The sequence below is a fragment of the Diceros bicornis genome, chromosome 8 (assembly GCF_020826845.1).
Source record: "Diceros bicornis minor isolate mBicDic1 chromosome 8, mDicBic1.mat.cur, whole genome shotgun sequence".
NCBI lineage: Eukaryota > Metazoa > Chordata > Mammalia > Perissodactyla > Rhinocerotidae > Diceros > Diceros bicornis.
This window is the reverse complement of record NC_080747.1, coordinates 37,919,705-37,939,282: the sequence shown is the minus strand read 5'-3', so window position 1 is coordinate 37,939,282 and position 19,578 is coordinate 37,919,705. Positions and strand designations below refer to the sequence as shown.

Sequence of the window (19,578 nt, the reverse complement as noted above, 5' to 3'; positions counted from 1 at the left end):
GTCACATATATTTCATATATATGCATAAGATTTTAGTATTAAAAGCACTTTAAGGGGCCGGCCCCATGGCTTAGTGATTAAGTGCGTGCACTCTGCTACTGGCGGCCTGGGGTTCGGATCCCAGGCGCACACCAACGCATCGCTTCTCTGGCCATGCTGAGGTGGCATCCCACATACAGCAACTAGAAGGATGTACAACTATGACATGCAACTATCTACTGGGGCTTTGGGGAAAAAAAGGAGGAGGAATGGCAACAGATGTTAGTTCAGAGCCGGTCTTCCTCAGCGAAAAGAGGAGGATTGGCATAGATGTTAGCTCAGGGCTGATCTTCTTCACAAAAAAAAAAAAAGCACTTTAAGATACTTGTCTTTTATTTTACTGAAAAAGAAACTTAAGCTTTCCACAAAGCAGTGAGTTATGGTGGTCACACAAAATTCTATTTTGTAGATGAGGAAAGTAGTGCAAATAGTTGTGTAATATGCTTGAAATCACAGAGGAAGCAAGTAGTGGAGCCAAGATTCAAACGCAGGAAATCTAACTGTGAGGTTTTCTGAGGACACAGCCACACTATAAACTAGTATTGTATGCTGCTCTGCCTCATGTAGAAGCAGAATTCCGGGTTTCAGGGTAGGCCCATTCAAAATGTGACAAGTGACATCAGCAAAAATGGTGGATTAATAAATTCTAAAATCCCATGCCTTCATGAAAGCATTGAAAAAACCAATAACAGTGTCAAAACTTTTTCAGAACTTTGGAAATTAACTAAAGGCTTGCAGCAAGCCTGAGTACACTTATTCAAGAAAAATGGCTGAATCTTTGGAAGAACAGTAAGTTTTGTGGTGTTGCGATTTACCCTACTCCCATCCCTACTCCTCAGCTAAGTGGTAGGCTTGAAATTAACAGCCTGAATTCCTGATACCCGAGTGAGGAAAACAGAGCTAGTTTGAAAAGAATTATCATCACTTTATCTGTATGGTGGCAACCTGGAAGACTCCCTCAAAAAGCTTGTCTTTGTTTTACCTGACTCAGAACTCCTCTAGTGCCAAAGCCATTACCTGGGGGATGCCACTGAAAGTGTTTACAGTCAAATGTTTTAGTTGCTTCTGTTTGAGGCAATAGATAACATTTGGGGAAAACAATGAGCTAACCAAAAAATTTGAGACAAAAGACTGGGGAATGAATTGTACACAAGTAATTTGAAAAGTACTGACATATTCCTTGGAATCTAGAAGGCCACGTGCATACATACTCAGGAAAGACCTGAGGAAGCCCTCAATTCTCACCTCTGATTGACCTTGAGGCTCTACACAAGCAAGAAGTGGATTCTAAGGCAGAGTTGTAAATTGCCTGGCTGAATGTTGAAGACATAGTCCAACTCGCATGCAGAGCCACTTGGCAAAGACTGAGAGAATTTTTTTGGTTCCAGGTGTCTAAGGAAAACTGTCCAAGCATTAGATGACCACTAAGCTAAGAAAATAGAGACTTCAGTGGCCCCACACAAAAAAGAATACAGACTTTACAGAATCAGTTAAGAAAAGTCACTAAACTAGCAAGCAACAACAAATACAACAAACAACAATTGACAACAAACCTGGAGAGGGCAAGAATATAATTTCCAGAATTGCCACATTACAATATTCAAAACATTCAGTTTGCAACAAAAAATATGAGGCATACAAATAAAAAAAGAAAGTATAGCCCATTCACAGAAAAAATTAAGATTCAGTAGAAACTATACCTAAGAAAGATCAGGGATTGGACCAAGTAGACTAAGATTTTAAATAAGCTATGTTAGACGAAATAGAAGAACTAAAGGAAACATGTCTACAGAATAAAAGGACAGTGTAATAATTTCTCACTAAATAGAGAATATCAATAGATAGAAATTATAAGAAGTAAACAAAAAGAAATTCTGTAGTTCAAAAGGAGCATAACTGAAAAACTCACTAGAGGAGCTCACAGTAGATTCAAGCCATCAGAAGAAGGAATTAGTGAACTCAGAGATAGGTCAGTTAAGATTATTGAGCATGAAGAACAGAAAAAAAAATGAGGAAAAAAAATCAGAGCCTAAAAGACCTGTGGTACATTATCAAGCTTGTCAATAAATGTATAATGGTAGTCACAGAAGGAGAGGAGAGAGAGAAAGGTAAAAAAAAAAATTTAAAGAAATAATGGCCCCAAACTGTCAAATTTAATGAAAAAAACTAATCAACACATTCAAGAAGGTCAATAAAGTAGAAATAGAATAAATCCAAGAGATCCACAACTACACACATTGGAATCAAATTACAAAGACAAAAACAAAGGCAAAGACAGGATCTAGAAACCAGCAAGATAAAAGTGATACCTCATGTAAAAAAGACCTTCAGTATGATTAACAGCTAACAAATCATCAGAAACCACAGAAGCCAGAAGGCAGTGAGATGTCTTATTGAAAGTGTCAAAAGAAAAAGATTGTCAACCAAGAATTCTATATCCATCAAAACTATCCTTCAAAAATTAAGATAGTCCCAGAATAACAAAAACTGAATGACTTTTGTCATTGGCAGAACTGCCATATAAGAAATGCTAAAAAGACCCCTTTAGGCTGAAATGAAAGGACACTAGACAATAACTCAAATCCACAGAAAGAAATAAAGAACAACAGTAAAGATTACAACACAGATGAATATAAAAGACACTATAAATGTCTTTTTTGTTCATAAGTCCTTTTTTCCTATCTTATTTGAAAGACAACTGCACAAAGCAATAATTGTACATCTATATTGATGGACACAATTTATAAAGATATAATTTGTGATAATAACAGCATAAAGTGGGGGATGGAGCTGTAAAGGAGCAAAGTTTTTGTATACTATTGATGTTTCATTAGTATTAATTCAAACTAGATTGTTAAATGTTTTAATCCCCAGGGCAAACACTAAGAAAATAACTCAAACACATATAGTAAAAGAAACAGCAAGAGATTAAAATGGTACATTATGAAATATTTACTTAACACAAAAGAGGGAAATAATGGAGGAATTGAGGATCAAAAAGATATAATATATATAGAAAATAAATAGGAAAATGGCAGAAGTAACTTCTCCCCTATCAGTGATTATGTTATATGTGAATGGATTAAACTCCCTAATTAAAATTCAGGATTGGGGGGCCAGCTGGAGGTGCAGCAGTTAAGTTCATGCACTCCAGTTCAGTGGCCCGGGGTTCACGGGTTCAGATCCTGGGCTCGCATCAACACACTACTTGTCAAGCCATGCTGAGGTGGCGTCTCATATAAAGTAGAGGAAGATGGGCACAGATGTTAGCCCATGGCCAATTTTCCTTGGCAAAAAGAGGAGGATTCGCAGTGGATGTTAGCTCAGGGCTAGTCTTCCTCACACACACAAAAATAATCAATAAAATTGACAATCCTTTAGGTGGGCTGACCAAGAAAAAAAAGGAGAAGACTCAAAATTTTAAAATCACAAAAAAAGAGGAGACATTACTATTGACCTTACAGAAATAAAAAAAAGATTATAAGGAAATTCTGTGAACAATTATATGCAAAAAAATGAGATAACCTAGAATAAATGGACCAATTCCTGGAAACATCAAATTACCAAAACTGACTCAAGAGTCTGAATAAATCTATAACAACTGAAGCTATGAAATGAGTAATCACAAAAATCAAGAAAATCTCAAGGCCAGATGGCTTTGCCGGTGAATCTACTAAACATTTAAAGAAGAATTAACATGATATTTTCTTACACTCTTTGAAAAGATGGATGAGAGAACTTCTTGACTTATTCTATGGGGCCGTTTTACCAAAGTATGAAAACCAGACAAAGAAATCACAAATGAAAAAAAGAAAACACTACAGACCAATATCCCTTATGAATATAGATGCATATGCTCTCAACAAAATGCTAGCAAAATGAAACTAACCACATATAAAAAGAATTACAGGGCCAGCCCAGTGGTGTAGTGGTTAAGCTCCTGTGCTCCACTTCTGGCAGCCCAGGGTTCACAGGTTCCGATCCTGGGCATGGACCTACATGCCACTCTTCAAGCTGTGCTGTGGCAGGCATCCCACATAAAGTAGAGGAAGATGGACACAGATGTTAGCCTAGGGCCAATCTTCCTCAGCAAAAAAGAGGAGTATTGGCAATAGGTGTTAGCTCAGGGCTGATCTTCTTCACAAAAAAAAAAATCAAGAAAGAATTACATACTGTGACCATGTGGGATTTATCTCAGGAATGCAACGTTGGTTCAACATACAAAAATCAATCAATGTAATATAACTTATTTATGGAATATGGAAGAAACACACAATCATCTTGATAGACACTGAAAAACAAAATCTAATTCTCTTTCATGATAAAAAATCTTAAACTAGCAATAGAAAAGAACATCTTCAACCTGATAAAATGGATCTAAGAAATGTTCACAGCTAACATCATGCTTAGAGGTTAAAGATTAAAAGCTTTCATCGTAACATCAGGAACAAGACAAGGGCATCTGCTTTTGCCAATTCTATTCAACATTATATTGCAGGTTTTAGCCAGGGCACTTAGGCAAGAAAAACAAATAAAAGGTATCCAATGTGTAAAGGAAGAAATAAAACTCATTTTCAGATGACATGATATTATGATAGAAAACCTTAGTAAACCACATAAAAACTATTTGAACTAATACATTTAGCAAAGTTGTAAGATACAGAGTCAACACAAAAAAAATCAGTTGTGCTTCTGTACACTAGCAATGAACAATCTGAAAAGGAAATTAAGAAAACAATTCTATTTATGTTAGTATCCAAATGAATAAAATACCTATAAATAAACTTAATGAAGGAAGTGAAAGACTTCTTGTATACCGAAAACTATAAAACGTTGCTGAAAGAAATTAAGGAAGCTCTAAATAAATGGAGATGATATTTATATAATTATATAAAAATAATTATAATGGATAGATATCCCATGTTCAGGGATTGGAAGACTCAATATAGTTATGATGGCAATACTGCCCAAAACAATAGATTCAATGCAATACCTATCAAAATTCCAATGAACTTTTTTCGCAGAAATGAGCGAACTGATCATAAAGTCATATGGAAATGTAAAGGACCCTGAATAGTCAAAACAATCTTTGAAAAAGAATAAGAAAGTTGGAGGACTCCAGCTTCTGGATTTCAACTCTTACTCTAAAGCTACAGTCATCAAAACAATGTGAAACTTGCATAAGGACAGACATGTAGGTCAATGCAGTAGAATTGAGAGTCCAGAAGTAAACCCCTCTATCTATGATCAATTGATTTCAGCAACAGTGCTAAGATCATTTAATGGGGAAAGAAAAGTCTTTGCAGCAAATAATACTGGCTATCCACATGGAAGAGAATGAATTATGATATCTACCTCACACCATACACAAAAATTATCTCAAAATGGACAAAAGACCTAAATGTAAGAACTAAAACTACAAAATTCTTAGAAGAAAACATAAGTCTAAATATTTATGACCTTGGATTATGCAACAGTTTCTTAGATATGACATCAATTTGTAATCTCTATTAAAGAGGATGTCCATTGCCCCACATCCTCCTCAACACCAAGATAGTATCAATCTTTGACAGTTTTGTTAAAATTTTGCAGGTAGTATTGTTTTAAAAAGGCATCTCATTATCACTTTGTTTGTATTTCCTTGACTGCTGATGAAGTTAAATATATTTTCGTATATTGATTTGTCATTTGCATTGCTATGTTGTGTGTATATATATGTGTGTGGACATATTTTGTGTATATGTATATATATGAGGATATGGTTCTAGTTTATAGGTATGTGTGGGTGTATTTGTCTTGTATTCTATTTAATTATTCTCCTGTACCAAATTCTCAAAAGGAAACATCTTTACAATCTAAAACCTTTTGCAGTTTGATGCATGCAAGCACAATGTTTCTGTAAACATGTTTTTTAATATTGACTCAGCAGCAGATGAACTAAATTTATTTTTCTACCTTTTATTCCTACTGCCACCATCATATTCCTAGATGCATTCACTCATGAGTAAATAGAATTATTGCTATTTTGCATTACTAACTATTGTAGATGAGAAAAACAGCTGCTTTATCCTAAGGGAAAGAAAAAAATAAAATGGAAAAAACTTCAAAATATGAATGAACATTTCTTTAACACTTTAAATCTCTTTTAACTTAATGTATCCCCTGTGTACATAATTAAACTTCTATTGGATCTCTGATAAAACAGGTAAGTGTAGACATTTTGACTGCTGATATTACAACTTACCTCCTGAATTGTTGCTTTCCCTTCATTTAACCATTGTGACTTCCCTGACTACTGGCAGAAAAGCTTTACAATGAAAGGAACTAGATTATTTTTTAAACCAACAAAGGTATAAAATATTCCTTATAAGTAGTGATTTACATTTTACAAAGTTTTGGTTTTAGTTGCTTGTTTTATTTTCTATAGATTCTAAGCCTCATTAAGAAAAAAATTATGTCCTGACAATGCTAGACAATCCAGAATTAATTCCATACTTAGGTAGCCCTACTTAGAATGAAGAATGTCTTAATTGTAGTTTCATTGTGATCAGTGGTGTGGATGACTGGTCCATTGCTTAGCATGATTCAGATAAATGATGAACAAATTAATGTGAGGCTTTGTGTAGTATTTTTTAAAAATTAATATTAATGGGCAATGGGTCAATTTAAAATACTTGCTTTCCTCATAGGAAATTCTACTTCAGTCTCCACCAGTCTTTTTAACATCAGCAGTACTTAAGAATGGAAAAAAAGGATTCACACAAACTGAAAACTGAAAGCATTTGAGTCATTACTTCAAGAATTATAATCACCATTTATAACAATTAACTTTGCACTGTTCTTCCAGTATTGTTTTTTAGTGGATAGAAGTGGCACTGAAAGTAACCTTAAAAAATAATATTTCCAGTGCTGTCCTTCTAGTACCTGTTGATGGTTTTGGTTCCTGTCTTTTCTTCTGCAGGAGTCACAACTGTTCTAACAATGACAACTCTAAGCATCAGTGCTCGGAATTCTCTCCCCAAAGTGGCTTACGCGACTGCCATGGACTGGTTTATTGCTGTGTGTTATGCATTTGTGTTCTCTGCCCTAATTGAATTTGCCACTGTTAATTACTTCACCAAGAGAGGATGGGCTTGGGATGGGAAGAGTGTAGTAAATGACAAGGTAAGTGAGAACTTCCTTCTCACCATGATTAAGAGAATCTCCTAACAGACTTAGCTTGTAACAGATAAGTTCCTAAAAATTGACATTAAGAACATTCAAACATAAATTATATATATATTCACATATATGTGTGGATCATAGAATTTTCTTTTAAAGTATGCTCTTGCCTGAAATCCTTTAGGAGTGCTTCTAGTAGTATTACTTCTGTTAAAACCACTCCCTAGTATCATTGAGCTCTGACTGGGTGTCAGGCACCGTGCTAAGTCTTTTACGTATGCTCTCTCATGTAATCTTGACGACTTTTTAACTAGGGTCTCTTTTTAATTCTCGTCTTTTTTTCTGATGAAGAAGCTGAGGCTTAGTGAAGTTATTTACTTGCCCAACCTCACACAATTAGTTAATAAGTATACTTGAATCCAGATCTGTCTCACCGTTAAGTTCATGCTCTTAAACACCACACTGCTATATAATAAAGAGATTTGGGAAATCAAAAAGTGGGCATTAACTTTACCTGTTATAGACTTTCAGGCCCTATCAATGGGTTGAGTTACTACTCACCAACGCCCATCTCTGTTGCTTGGATGTAAAAGCCCAGGCATCATTGTTCTCTCTCCCATGTTGTATAGAAGAAGTAGATAGGTGTTGGAATGCCTAGAAAGTTTAAGTTGCTCCTGTAGTCCATAAGAGAAAAGTTATTTGTTTTTAAGATTAACTTCTTTGGGAATTATGGGTGTCTATTTTTAGGATTCAAGTACTGAAGCTAGTGGGAGTTCTGTGCATTGACGTAACAGCTGTTTCCTGTCTTATTCTTTAGATTATTATTCATCTGCCTTATGAAGAGGCTTTGAATACTGTATATCACAATAAGATATAAATTGTTCTTAATGATAGGAAAAAATTCTACTTGGAAGTCTTGTTTTTTAACAATATATCTACCTAAATACTTCTTCCATTAAATTTGGAATAACATACTTGCTGATTTTATTTCTTTTTAAGTTATTTGGATACAAATATTTTTTCTCTTTTCTATGACCACTTTACAGTTTAATCATACAAACAGTTGATGTTATAGTTTAAAAGTTTTGCTCTTTTTCTTTAATTTTATAAACTATAGAAGTTTTAATAAGAGTGCTGGTTTATTTCATTTTATAAGCTATGTTTTGCATGCAAACAGCCTATGAGTAAATATTAAAAGGAATCTAATTAATTTTCTATACTTAACTTCTAGGTTATTTCAGCATTTCCATTACATTTTATTGTTGATTTATGTTTTCATTCCCCATGTAGTATACTGCTTTTTCATTACTCTCTATGCAATTCCTTCTTTTTAGTTATATTAGTGACACATGCACTTTCATACTAACATTTTTTTGAAGATAAAATGCTAGTTAGGGTTTTGTAAATATGTCACAAAAGGTAAATAGCAGTTTGTGGTATAAATGCCCCATATAGAAATTTATTGATATATTATTTTTTAATGCTATGATGGTGCCAATCAAATTGATGTTGTGATATGGCATGTCAAATACTAAGCCTTCTCAAGCCCTGAACTTGGAAAATGGAAGTACCTATACATGCAAAAACCATATTCTAATAATGCATTCTAAAAGCAATAACCTACTGTTGATAAATACTGGATTTAAGTCTACCTACATTTCAAATCACACGTAGTGAAGATAAATCTAGGTTGAAATCATTGATGTTCCAACCTAATTTGCAGGAAAACAGCTAACAAAGTTTCTATTATTTCAGTTCTAAGTGGTTCAAGTTCAGTGGTTAAGTTAAAGGGCACATTGCATCAGGCACATTGCTTGTTCTTATTCAGTTTTCCAGAGCTACAGAGCCAAGCACAGTGCCAGGGACTTAGTAGGCACTTCAGAAATTTCTATTGATTAAAAGACTAAATGAGTTTCTGATGTTAAATCTGGCAATATAATACCAATGATAAGATTTCTTTACCATCGTGAAAAGGCTTTTAAAACTTTACAGTGCTGTTTATCAATGATAACCCAATTTCATGATCCAAATGAATTTTAGGAGGTATTTTCTAAACCTACCTTGGAAATAACCAGGTCCTTAGAACTGAAAGGAAATCAAGTAGAGTGCCCAAAACTAGTGCATCTTGCCTAAAAAATGTTTCAGTGTTGTCTACTTCTACTTTAGTTTTCCTTAGATTCAGTTTTTAAGTGGAAAACATAATTTTCTTGAAATACAGAGTTTTTATCCACAGGCCATATTGGCGTCCTTTCAGTTTAAACAGACAGTCGGAAGTCTTTTGCTTTTGAAGTTAGTAAACATGAATAAACGCAGTTAAATTATCTGTCATTCTAAAGAACATATGAAAACTTCTTATAAACTTGTAAACTGGCCATTATTAATTTGCCACATAAGAATAATCACTCAGAGATACATATCAATATTATATGTTTGAAAAAAAGAAGTATGTTTTTAACTCTCCCCAAACAGATAATCCCTACTTATCCTCAGCACAAATGTCAGTCCTCAGGAAATTTCTTGTTCCTCCTTCAGTGATTAGATCCCGTGGTAAGTGTGTATGGTACCCTGATCTTTTGCATTAGATCCTTTATCACAGTTTGTAATTGCATGTTCATGTCTCAGCTCCTTCACTGATCATGATAACACTGCCTATGTTTATTTTAATAAATCATTTATCCCCGGCCCTTTGCACAGGGCCTTCTATATAATTGTTCAATAAATATGGTGTGAATTAATGAAATAGAACCAAAGCAGATCTACAACCCACGCCTCTATCTTACCTTCCACAGCTATTATCTACAGATGCATCTCCATACCTTTCTTTTAAGTTCCAAGATCATATATCCAACCTGTTCTCTAGACATTTCTACATGAATATAACATCTCAGTCTTTACATATCTTTGAAAAAAGATGACAGAAATAACAAACAAAAATAAAACCTTCTAAATTGACTGTATATCTTTCCCCTGCCCATGCCTATTTTTTAATCTATACCTCAGTTCGTGGCAAACCCTAACCTCACATATCAACAGCATGGAAGTATCCTTTAACATCTAACCAATCACCAAATGGTGTCCATTCTCCCATCTATATATGTCTTAGACTATGCCCTCACCATTTCTCATTATTTTTAGTCTCTTTATTCCTCACTATCTCTGATCATGCCTCCCTCTAATCCATCCTCTACATTAGTGCCAGAGTTATCTTTCTAAAACAGAAATCTGATCATTTAATTTTTCAGCTCTTAAATGAATTGTTGAAGGCAATTCTTCAAGCAGCTCGGCTAGTATGGTGCAAGTATATAGCTTCCTCATATATTTATTTACATGATGACTAATAAGGAAAATGTTTTTTCTTATTTATTGTGCACTTACTACTTTGTGCCTAGGAATATATCCATGTTGGAAATGAGGAAATATAGGATTAATCAAGTAAAGTTGCTTGCTCAGGATCACACAGCTAATAAGTGGTGTATCCAAGATTGAACCCAGATCTAAAGTCCATGCTCATATTCTTCCTGTAGCCATTACAAACATCCTCAAATATCCATGCCTCTGCACATCTCTGTGACATGCTGATGTGCTGATCCCTCTTGCTAAAATGCCCTTTTCTTCCTTCCCTAATTGATGAACTCCTACGTATTTCTGAAGATCCATCTGATTTTATTTAATCTTGAAACTTTCCAAATGAATCTAATTGCCATCCCCCATTATGTTTCCACAATACCTGGCACAAATTCCTTTTATGTAACCTCATTAAATTATACTTTTATTGTAAATAAATCTGTTTCTAACAGTAGGTTACATGATCTAAGGGGGTAATACTTTTGTCTTATTTGTCATTTTCTCTGCCATTACCTAATGTAGATTTAGCATATAGTTTCTTTGAAGTAAATTTAAAAAATAAATAACTTTGATCTCTTGAGATTGTTTCCATTTCTAAATCTGAGTCAGTGGTGCTGCACCAGCCAAGAAAAGCGTATTCTTTGGAAATACGCTAGATTTTAAATTACTTAAAACATAGCAATATAGTATCCAAACTAACATGAAATGTGCCATTGTTTTGTGATTCACTCCATGCAATTCATAGAAAACATCACATTTCAAGTTTTTTATTCATTTATTTGCATTATTTTAACGTCCTGCCTTATTCCAAAAGCATTTCAGGCAGTTTAACAAAAGAATGTATGTACTTAAATTATTATAAAATAAAATATAAATAGAAGTAGGAAATATGAAAGAAGGAAAATAGACTGCAAATATATCCACCCTTTGGGCCAGAACATTAACTGTAGTCTGTAGCTAGAGGAGTTGAGCTTTAAATTCTGAGCTTCTTGGCTGTCAGAATAAACCTTGGGGTAGGAAGGAGTTATTTTCTTTAATCAAAAAATAGAAGCATAAATTTCCTCAGAGAAAATGTTTTCCTACACTGAATTCTCTTCTTTAAAACAATATGATATGGGTTTTATATTAGCGAAAGCTGGATACTGTTGCAAGTAATGTCAAAATTTTCCCAATAAACGCAGTAATGAATTTCATATTGATGTTTCTTGTAGTCCCCTTCAATAAAAGCTGAAGGCATTACATTAACATACAACTCAGTGAAGGCAATTCGTCAAGGAGCTAAGCTAATATGGTTCAAGTGTATAGCTTTCTCATGGCCCAATTTAATCCAAGAAAAGACTTTAGAGTACTTAGAGAAGTGGATGGACTGTGTAACCTTCAAACAATCTTCTGTAAGTATCACTTTTCTCAGTCAGGATGGTTAGCAGGCAGTTAACAATAGCATTTTCTGACCAGGGAGCATGTTGTTGTTTTACAAGTAATGGGCTTTCTAGTAGCCACAATGACTGTAAAAAAGCAACATGGTATGTAGAAAGAGCATAGATTTGCTACTTTGGAGACCTGGGGTTTTCTCCAAGTCTGTTATATTTATGAGAACACCATTTCCTTATTCTAAGGGACAATCTCTGAGATCCTTTCCAACTCTAAAATCATGTGATTGTTATTTTTATTTATATGCCAGGTCACTTCAACTAATAGATATCTATATTTTATTTAGAGCATTTGCTCAAGTTATTAACACATTATTTTATCTAATACCTTAAGGAAGCCGAGATTGGTTTGCCTCCATGGTGTAAAACATTTTGATTTCTGCAATCAGGAATTTTAGACTTGAAATTTTAAATATATTCAGACATTCTAATAACATAATAAACTCAGAATATTCTTAATCTTATAAAACATCATTTAAAAAATGGAAAGTTTTTAATTAGTGTGGGTTATATTTCCTTTTCATTCTACTTCAGTTACAGCATCAACAAATTCTATAGCAGCATAATTTGCTTGTTTTGTCCCCATATAATGTATAAAAATACATCATTTACTGATTTTGTGTATAGCCATATTTTTCCCCTCCCCACTTATATGAGTATCAATCACAAGAACAACTTGCACAAACATGTGGAGCTTCCAAAAGCATTGTTTTTTAGTTGAGCTTATTTTAGTATTTCCCAGTGTCCTGCATCTATAGATGGTGAAATTGAGAAATTTCCGGATAACTACATAACAGAATTGTAGACCACACTAGTAGAATCTGTTTCTATTAATCTAATAAATACTTATTGTATTCTATAAAATACTTTGTATGTTTATATATATATTGTATGTACTTATATATATATATATTATCATAGTAATCATTCTAGTACATGTCATTCATTTATCATGAAGCAAACATTTTTTGAGCCTGCTCTGTGCCAGGAACTATGCTAGGAGCTCTGCATTGCACAGTCTATGCCTTCTAGGAGCTTACAAGCAAGTGGGAGAAAAAAAGAAGCAAAAAAAAAGTCTATGTGCCATTCTAGAGATAAGCACTAGCGTGCTGTGGAAGCACTTGGAGGGGATACTTGTTGAAGTAGGAAGTGATGTCTCAACAGATGTGGTTTTGAGCTGAGTCAGCGTACAGTGGATCTGACTAGGGGACCAATGTGTGTTGATGACCAGTTTCGGCCTCAATTGTGGTATCATTCACAGGTTAGAGAATACAGGAGGGTATGCAGATTTAGGTTGAGAGTGAAAGTAACCTGAGTTCATTTCTGGATATTTTGTATTTTAATTACTTGTGGAATATGTAGGTGGAGAAGTCTAGTGAAACATAGTGGATAAGAATTCTGGTGAGAGATGTTATATCAGTCACCCATGAATAGGTAGCAAAAGCCATAAGAGTCACTTAAAATTAATAGAAAATAGCAGTGCCAATTTGCCTTCATTTCTCCCATTCTCCTTCCACTTGGTTTCATTCTTCACATTTGACATAATTTTCTGTACTTATATTTTCAGCCATACCTGGCCTTGTTCTTCAAAAGATATGAAGTGGCCTACATAAGAACCTTAAAGTAGAAATAGGGAATGACAAAATTAGACTATGAGAAATTAGGTAGTTTGAACTATCAGAGCGTACCTAGTTCTCAAAAGAAACAAAAACTTTACACCGGGACATGAGCATTTAAAAAAAATCATCTTGTGGCAGCTTGTACTGGTTTGAACAGTTAAGTGAAATAGGCTTAATTGGACTACTTCTCTTCAAGGGTCTGAGTGTAGGCCAAGGGTTACACTAAATAAAGTAAAATTAGTCTGGAGGGGTTAAAATCATGTGGCCCACGTATTCAGCCTGCTGATGGTCTGTCTTGATCAGAGGCTTGCACAATACTCAAAGAAGACTTTATAACATAATGTCTATCAACTTGGTTCTTTTTAATAGTAGTTAATAATGAACAGAGCAAAGTAATATCTTCTAGTAATGGCCTAGAGTATGCATATTCTTTGGTACTATCACTAGCAGATCTATATGTTACAAAGAATAGTGATAGAATATATTATATGGACTTAATTTGTATATGCTGCTTTAGCAGATTTTAGAATTGTAAGTCAGCTATGAATTCAATAGTATTTTTCCCTATAACATGATTTTCATTTTAAATAGATAGGAATAATTTGTTTTACTGTAGATTTGTGGTAATTATTTTCAAATGGACTAAGGGGAGTTATTTTATCCTTTAAAACAAGACTTTGTAAGATTCTGAGCCAGAAAAGCTTTACTGAGCTATGGCTAGGAATTGAGAAGGTTTAGCACCGTGAGGGTGCTCTGCCCTTTATTCAATTAATTGATAAGAAATTACAGGTGCCAACCACTGGGTTTTGACTAAAGATAGTACTCATGGCTGTTGTGCTTTTGCTTGCTACTCATTCTGAAAATAGTTGTTTCCCACTTCCAACGGAGCTTTTTGAAACCAAAACCATCATCTTGTCACTGAGGAGTCACTCTCTGAAGTTTATACTTACATTTCAGATATTGAAGCCATACTTTGAACAATGGAGAAAAAAATAGATGAAATTTTGTCCTTTGTAGCTAAGTCAATAAAAATTACAAACATATATTGGAATGATTTTTAACACTGCTTATTATAGTGCCCATTGTGTTGGGATGAGACAAAAAACACCCATACAAATATGAGGGCTGATATCTGGCTGGCACATATGTATAGCCCTTTTGAGTATTTACATCCGATGTCCATTTGGATTGGTCAGAGTATCTGTTGTAATTTGTTATGTAACAAACTCGGCTCTAGAGTTTGTTAAATATTTTTAGTATCACCTGTGCATTTATGTATAATTGAAGGGTATTCGAGTGGGAAGCAGGAAGGGTGTTGGTACGAGTTAATAAAGAGTTTCTATCTGTAGACCCCTCTTGCCACAAAAGACATTTACATTTTATATTTCTTTGTCTAAATGTCTAAACCTTACACCATAATTCCTGACCCAACTTAAATGTCCCTCTTCCACGAAACCTTCCTTGAGCTCCTCCACGCAGTGTTTATGTCTTCCTCCAAAGATATAAAGCATATTATCTATACTTCTTGTACAACAGTAATCATTGTCTAGCTTGTAATAGTTATAATCAACACCACTCTCCGCTAAGAGACTATGTTTGAATATATATTAGTTCATTTGATTCTCACAAAAACTCAACATGGCTTTGGTATCCTTCTCTCTCTTTTTTCAAACTAGAAGCTGAAGCAGGAAGAGGTTAAGAAACATTCCCAAGGTCCAAATTCTCTATAAGTGCAATTTAATATCATTTAAAATGATGTTTAGGTATAATTGAAATAATTATAAACATTATATGTTACATACTTTTTGGGTTGAGTCCTTTTGTAAGATTCACCCAGTGATATAAACTTCAAATTGGAATATTTTAGGAAAAAGTATTCCCAGGTTTCAAACAGCTTCCTCGGAGAGAAAGTCACATAGCATGATGTTTAAAGCAGAGATCTGAAAGTTGCCCACAATTGAGTTTGTCTGCTTTTTCAGTGACTTAGTAGACAGGAGACATGGTCATATTGCAAAACCCTGTTTAGCCTCTATTTCTGAATTTGTAACATGGGGTTAATAATAGAACTTACTTCCAGTAGTGAAGTTTGTCGCAAATGACACCCTCAGGCTTAATGCTCAACCTGACACATTGTAGTGCTCAGAAGGTGTTAGCCGTCATCTCTTTACTGTTTATACACTTGGAGATTACCCTCCATTTGTAACATGGGTACTACCCACATCATCACTGAAGTAAAGCTCTTTTATAAAGTTACAAATGGTAATCCCTCACCCCTTTTCCTTTTATACTCCAGCCAGGTCTGGAAGAATACCTCATCAGCAAGGGAAAGAGGAGAGGGAGAAATCCAATGCATGTGAAGGACAGGAAATCCAGACCTGTTTTCAGAACCTCCTGGTCTTTCAGAGGCCCTTTCTTACTTGAACATATTGAGAATTCTTTGTTCAAAATAACTGATACTTGAAATTCTGTTCTGGGCCAGTTGGCCCTCTAAATCTGTTGATTTACACTGTTCACGGTTTTAGATAATTCATTGCCAGCTCATTTTGTTTGCATTTAGATAACTAACAATACATTTATATCAGTATAGAAATAGAAGTAAACGCTTTTTATATTTTCAGGTTTCATTAATTCAGCTACATATTACATGCCTGCCTTGTGGAAGGCATCACGCCAAGTGCTAAGGTTAAAATGGTGAACGAGACAGAAATAGCACCAGCCTTCATTGAACTTAGAGTCTAATGAGAAAGGAGATGTGAATCAAATAATCACAGACCTAAAGAAAGAATTTACACATTTTGAAAAATGCCATGATGGAGGTAAACTGGGTGCTATGGAAGAGCGTATATGGGAAGCAAAGACTACGATAGATAGAGTGGTTAGGGATGGCCTTTCTGAGGAAGTGACATTTAAACCAAGACTGAAATATGAGAGGGGATTGATCACGTGAAAATGGGGTGGAGGGAAGGTGTTCTAGGCTGAGGAAGTAGCATGGCCAAAGGCACCAAACAAGGAAGTATTCTGAAAACTGAAGTTATTTCAGTGGAACTGGTATATAACAAAGAAAAGAAGCCATGGTAAGAAGTGTTGATTTTATTCTAAGTTCTGTGAAATAGTATTTAAGAGATTTAAGCAAAGGAGTGAAATGATCTCATTTATGTTTTAAAAATTCCCTTTAGCCATAGTGTGTCTAATGATTAGATGAAGTCAAGCCAAGCTGGGAGAGCACAAAGGAATCTTGCTTGGTCCAGGCAAGAGCTAATTGTGACCCAAACTAGAGTGGAGGAGAACTGAACTGGGGATTATAAGGAGAAGCAGGTTGTGGATGAGCTAGTTTGTATTTCACCTTCCTTCTGTTTTTAGTATTTATTACACTGCCATCTGGTGTATATGGTTACAATTTCCCACCATCTGAGTAAAGCATTGCTATGTGATTTTGACATGAAAGGGAGAAATCCTGTTATCAAGTTAAAGAAATTAAATTTTTTATTCAGAAGATGAGATCATTCATTGTAGATGATCATTCCTCTTGTTAAAATACTTCTACATTTCATTTATTCATTGACTCATTCATTCAACAAATATTTGAGTGACTTGTAAGAGTCAAAAATGTGTATCATTTATTAAAGTTGAGTTTTTGATTGTTTCCCATGTAAACAATGAAAAATGATTCTCTAGGAAAATGGTACCATTGATTTTACTCTGGGGTTTTCCTCACCCTCATGGTTTTATTTATTTCCCTAAATTTCTTCTTTCTAATAGATAATGATGTTTATCAAGATACTTTTCTTCAGAATTAGAGCTGGAGTTTGGAAAATATTAAGTAGCAAGTTCAACCCACATTCTGTTAATTCTTATATTTTTCAATAGAAAAAAGAAAAAACTTCTGTCATGATACAGAACAATGCGTATGCAGTGGCTGTTGCCAATTATGCCCCGAATCTTTCAAAAGACCCAGTTCTCTCTACCATCTCCAAGAGTGCAACCACACCAGAACCCAACAAGAAGCCAGAAAACAAGCCAACGGAAGCCAAGAAAACCTTCAACAGTGTTAGCAAAATTGACAGAATGTCTAGAATAGTTTTCCCAGTTTTGTTTGGTACATTTAATTTAGTTTACTGGGCTACATATTTAAACAGAGAACCTGTCTTAGGGGTCAGTCCTTGAATCTAGACACAGCTTATCTTTGGGATGTATAGCAACATTAAACTTGGTTTGTTTTGCTATGTACAGTCTGACTAATAACTGCTAATTTGTGAACCAACATGTACAGTATGTATATAGCGATATAGTTACCGGTAGACCTCTAATGGAGACACGCATTTGCTGACTCTTGAAACTGCAGGCAAGAAAGCACCCCATGCCCAAAAAACCATTGCCTTTTTTAAAGATTTACCCTAGGAACTGGTTTAAAGTGGAGTTCAGATGACCTGATTTATTTCCTTTACCACACTTTATAGACCCTTTTGATTTAGGTCTTACATAGGAATATTTTCTACTGTTGCCTAACTGTAATGTAAGATAACATTGTCATCCCAAGATGAATTCTTCTAAGTAACAGAACGTCTTATCTGTGACATCAGTTCCCTTCCTGAGTGCTCAGAATCCCTGCTAGTGTAATTGGAAGCTTAGCACACATCAGAAGATTTGAAATCAGCTTTTAATTACTCTGTATAGTATCTATAGCCGTGTACATATTACAGCATGAGCAGCTCAAATAATTCAAGTCACCCCTGACAGGATGTTAATGACACCTAGAATTTAATAACTATCAGAATGTCGTGGTCATTACATTTTTAGTGTCAGTTTATTTGAACATAATAATTGAAATCCTACAGATTGTTTTAATCATTGGAAACTACCTTAAATTGAAAAAAAAGACAATAAATGTATCTTACTCTTTCTAGGTATGTTGCATTGAAATTGATCAGCTAAATTTTCTTGGTGCTGGAGACTGGAAAAGCATCCAGTTTGGCTGCTATGGAGCAACATTCATATTGGATTAGAAAATTGTGCCAAAAACTCCCACCAATGAGAATTCATAGGTGTCACAGAATACGGATGAGCACTTATACGATTCTCTTCTTTCCTGTTTACTGCAAATTCTGCCTTAAGGCTTCTTTTCATCAGGACTCAGAAGCCACTAATTAAAAAGGAAAGGGCAGTTAATTGGCACATTTTTCTGTCTTGAAAGCAGCCCTTTCAGAGAAGAATTAATGTAAATCTGCTTTTGTAAATTGCAACTTTAAATTTCACTGACTCAAATTTACAGCAGCTTTGTTATACCAGAAGAGGTTTTGGTAAGAGTTGAACATTTTTAAACTGAAGCTTTAAAGCATCACCAACAGATTGTGGATTAGTTCACATGCACAGACATAAACACACACACACACACACACACACACACACGCACACACAATTAGCTAAATTAGAACACACAAACACATAGCTAAATTAGAAACTGCTGTTTTCAATTTTATATAATTACTAATTATTAATGGGTAAAATTCATTTTCTTTTAATATTTAAAAAATACTCTTTATGCTTCAATTTTATGCCCCTGAAATGTGTTAAGAGAAGTTAACAATTGTGTCTCATGCCTAGATTCAACGTTTTTGGCAAACTTAAAATCCTTTTGACTCCCACATACATTAGCAGTTATTAGTTGACTTTTACTAATAGATACACCTTTATGATGGTGTTTTTGTAGAAACATAAGTAGTCAAATAGTGGCATTTCTTGCGGTTTTGTACAGTATTTCAGTATAGTACATAAATAGGTATGTTCATAAAATCAGTAAAAGGAGTATCTTATGGAAATAAGCAAATCACAACAAAAATTGCTATTCCTTTGCCTTGTTTAAATTTAATTTTTTCATTTTCTTTGTTTTAGTGTGATTCTGTTATGTGCTTTGCATGATTGTATTAATACCAAGGTCACAAATGCAGAATTTGCCGTGAAGACAGACTTGACATTAAGAATTCCCT

General features: G+C 34.5%; 1 protein-coding gene across 2 annotated transcripts in view; it reads left to right on the top strand.

The window, feature by feature from the left end:
* The window catches only part of GABRA2 (gamma-aminobutyric acid type A receptor subunit alpha2), a 124,829-nt gene extending 105,742 nt beyond the window's left edge, over positions 1-19,087 (top strand). Inside the window, exons 8-10 of one of the 2 annotated variants that reach the window (XM_058546994.1) lie at positions 7,001-7,203; positions 11,757-11,936; positions 17,462-19,087. In XM_058546994.1, coding sequence (XP_058402977.1) covers positions 7,001-7,203; positions 11,757-11,936; positions 17,462-17,758 — 680 coding nt within the window. In that variant the 3' untranslated portion in view covers positions 17,759-19,087. Of the gene's footprint in view, positions 1-7,000; positions 7,249-11,756; positions 11,937-17,461 lie in introns of those variants that run through there. The other variant, XM_058546993.1, reaches the window with a different exon arrangement.
* Positions 19,088-19,578: the final 491 nt, after the last annotated feature.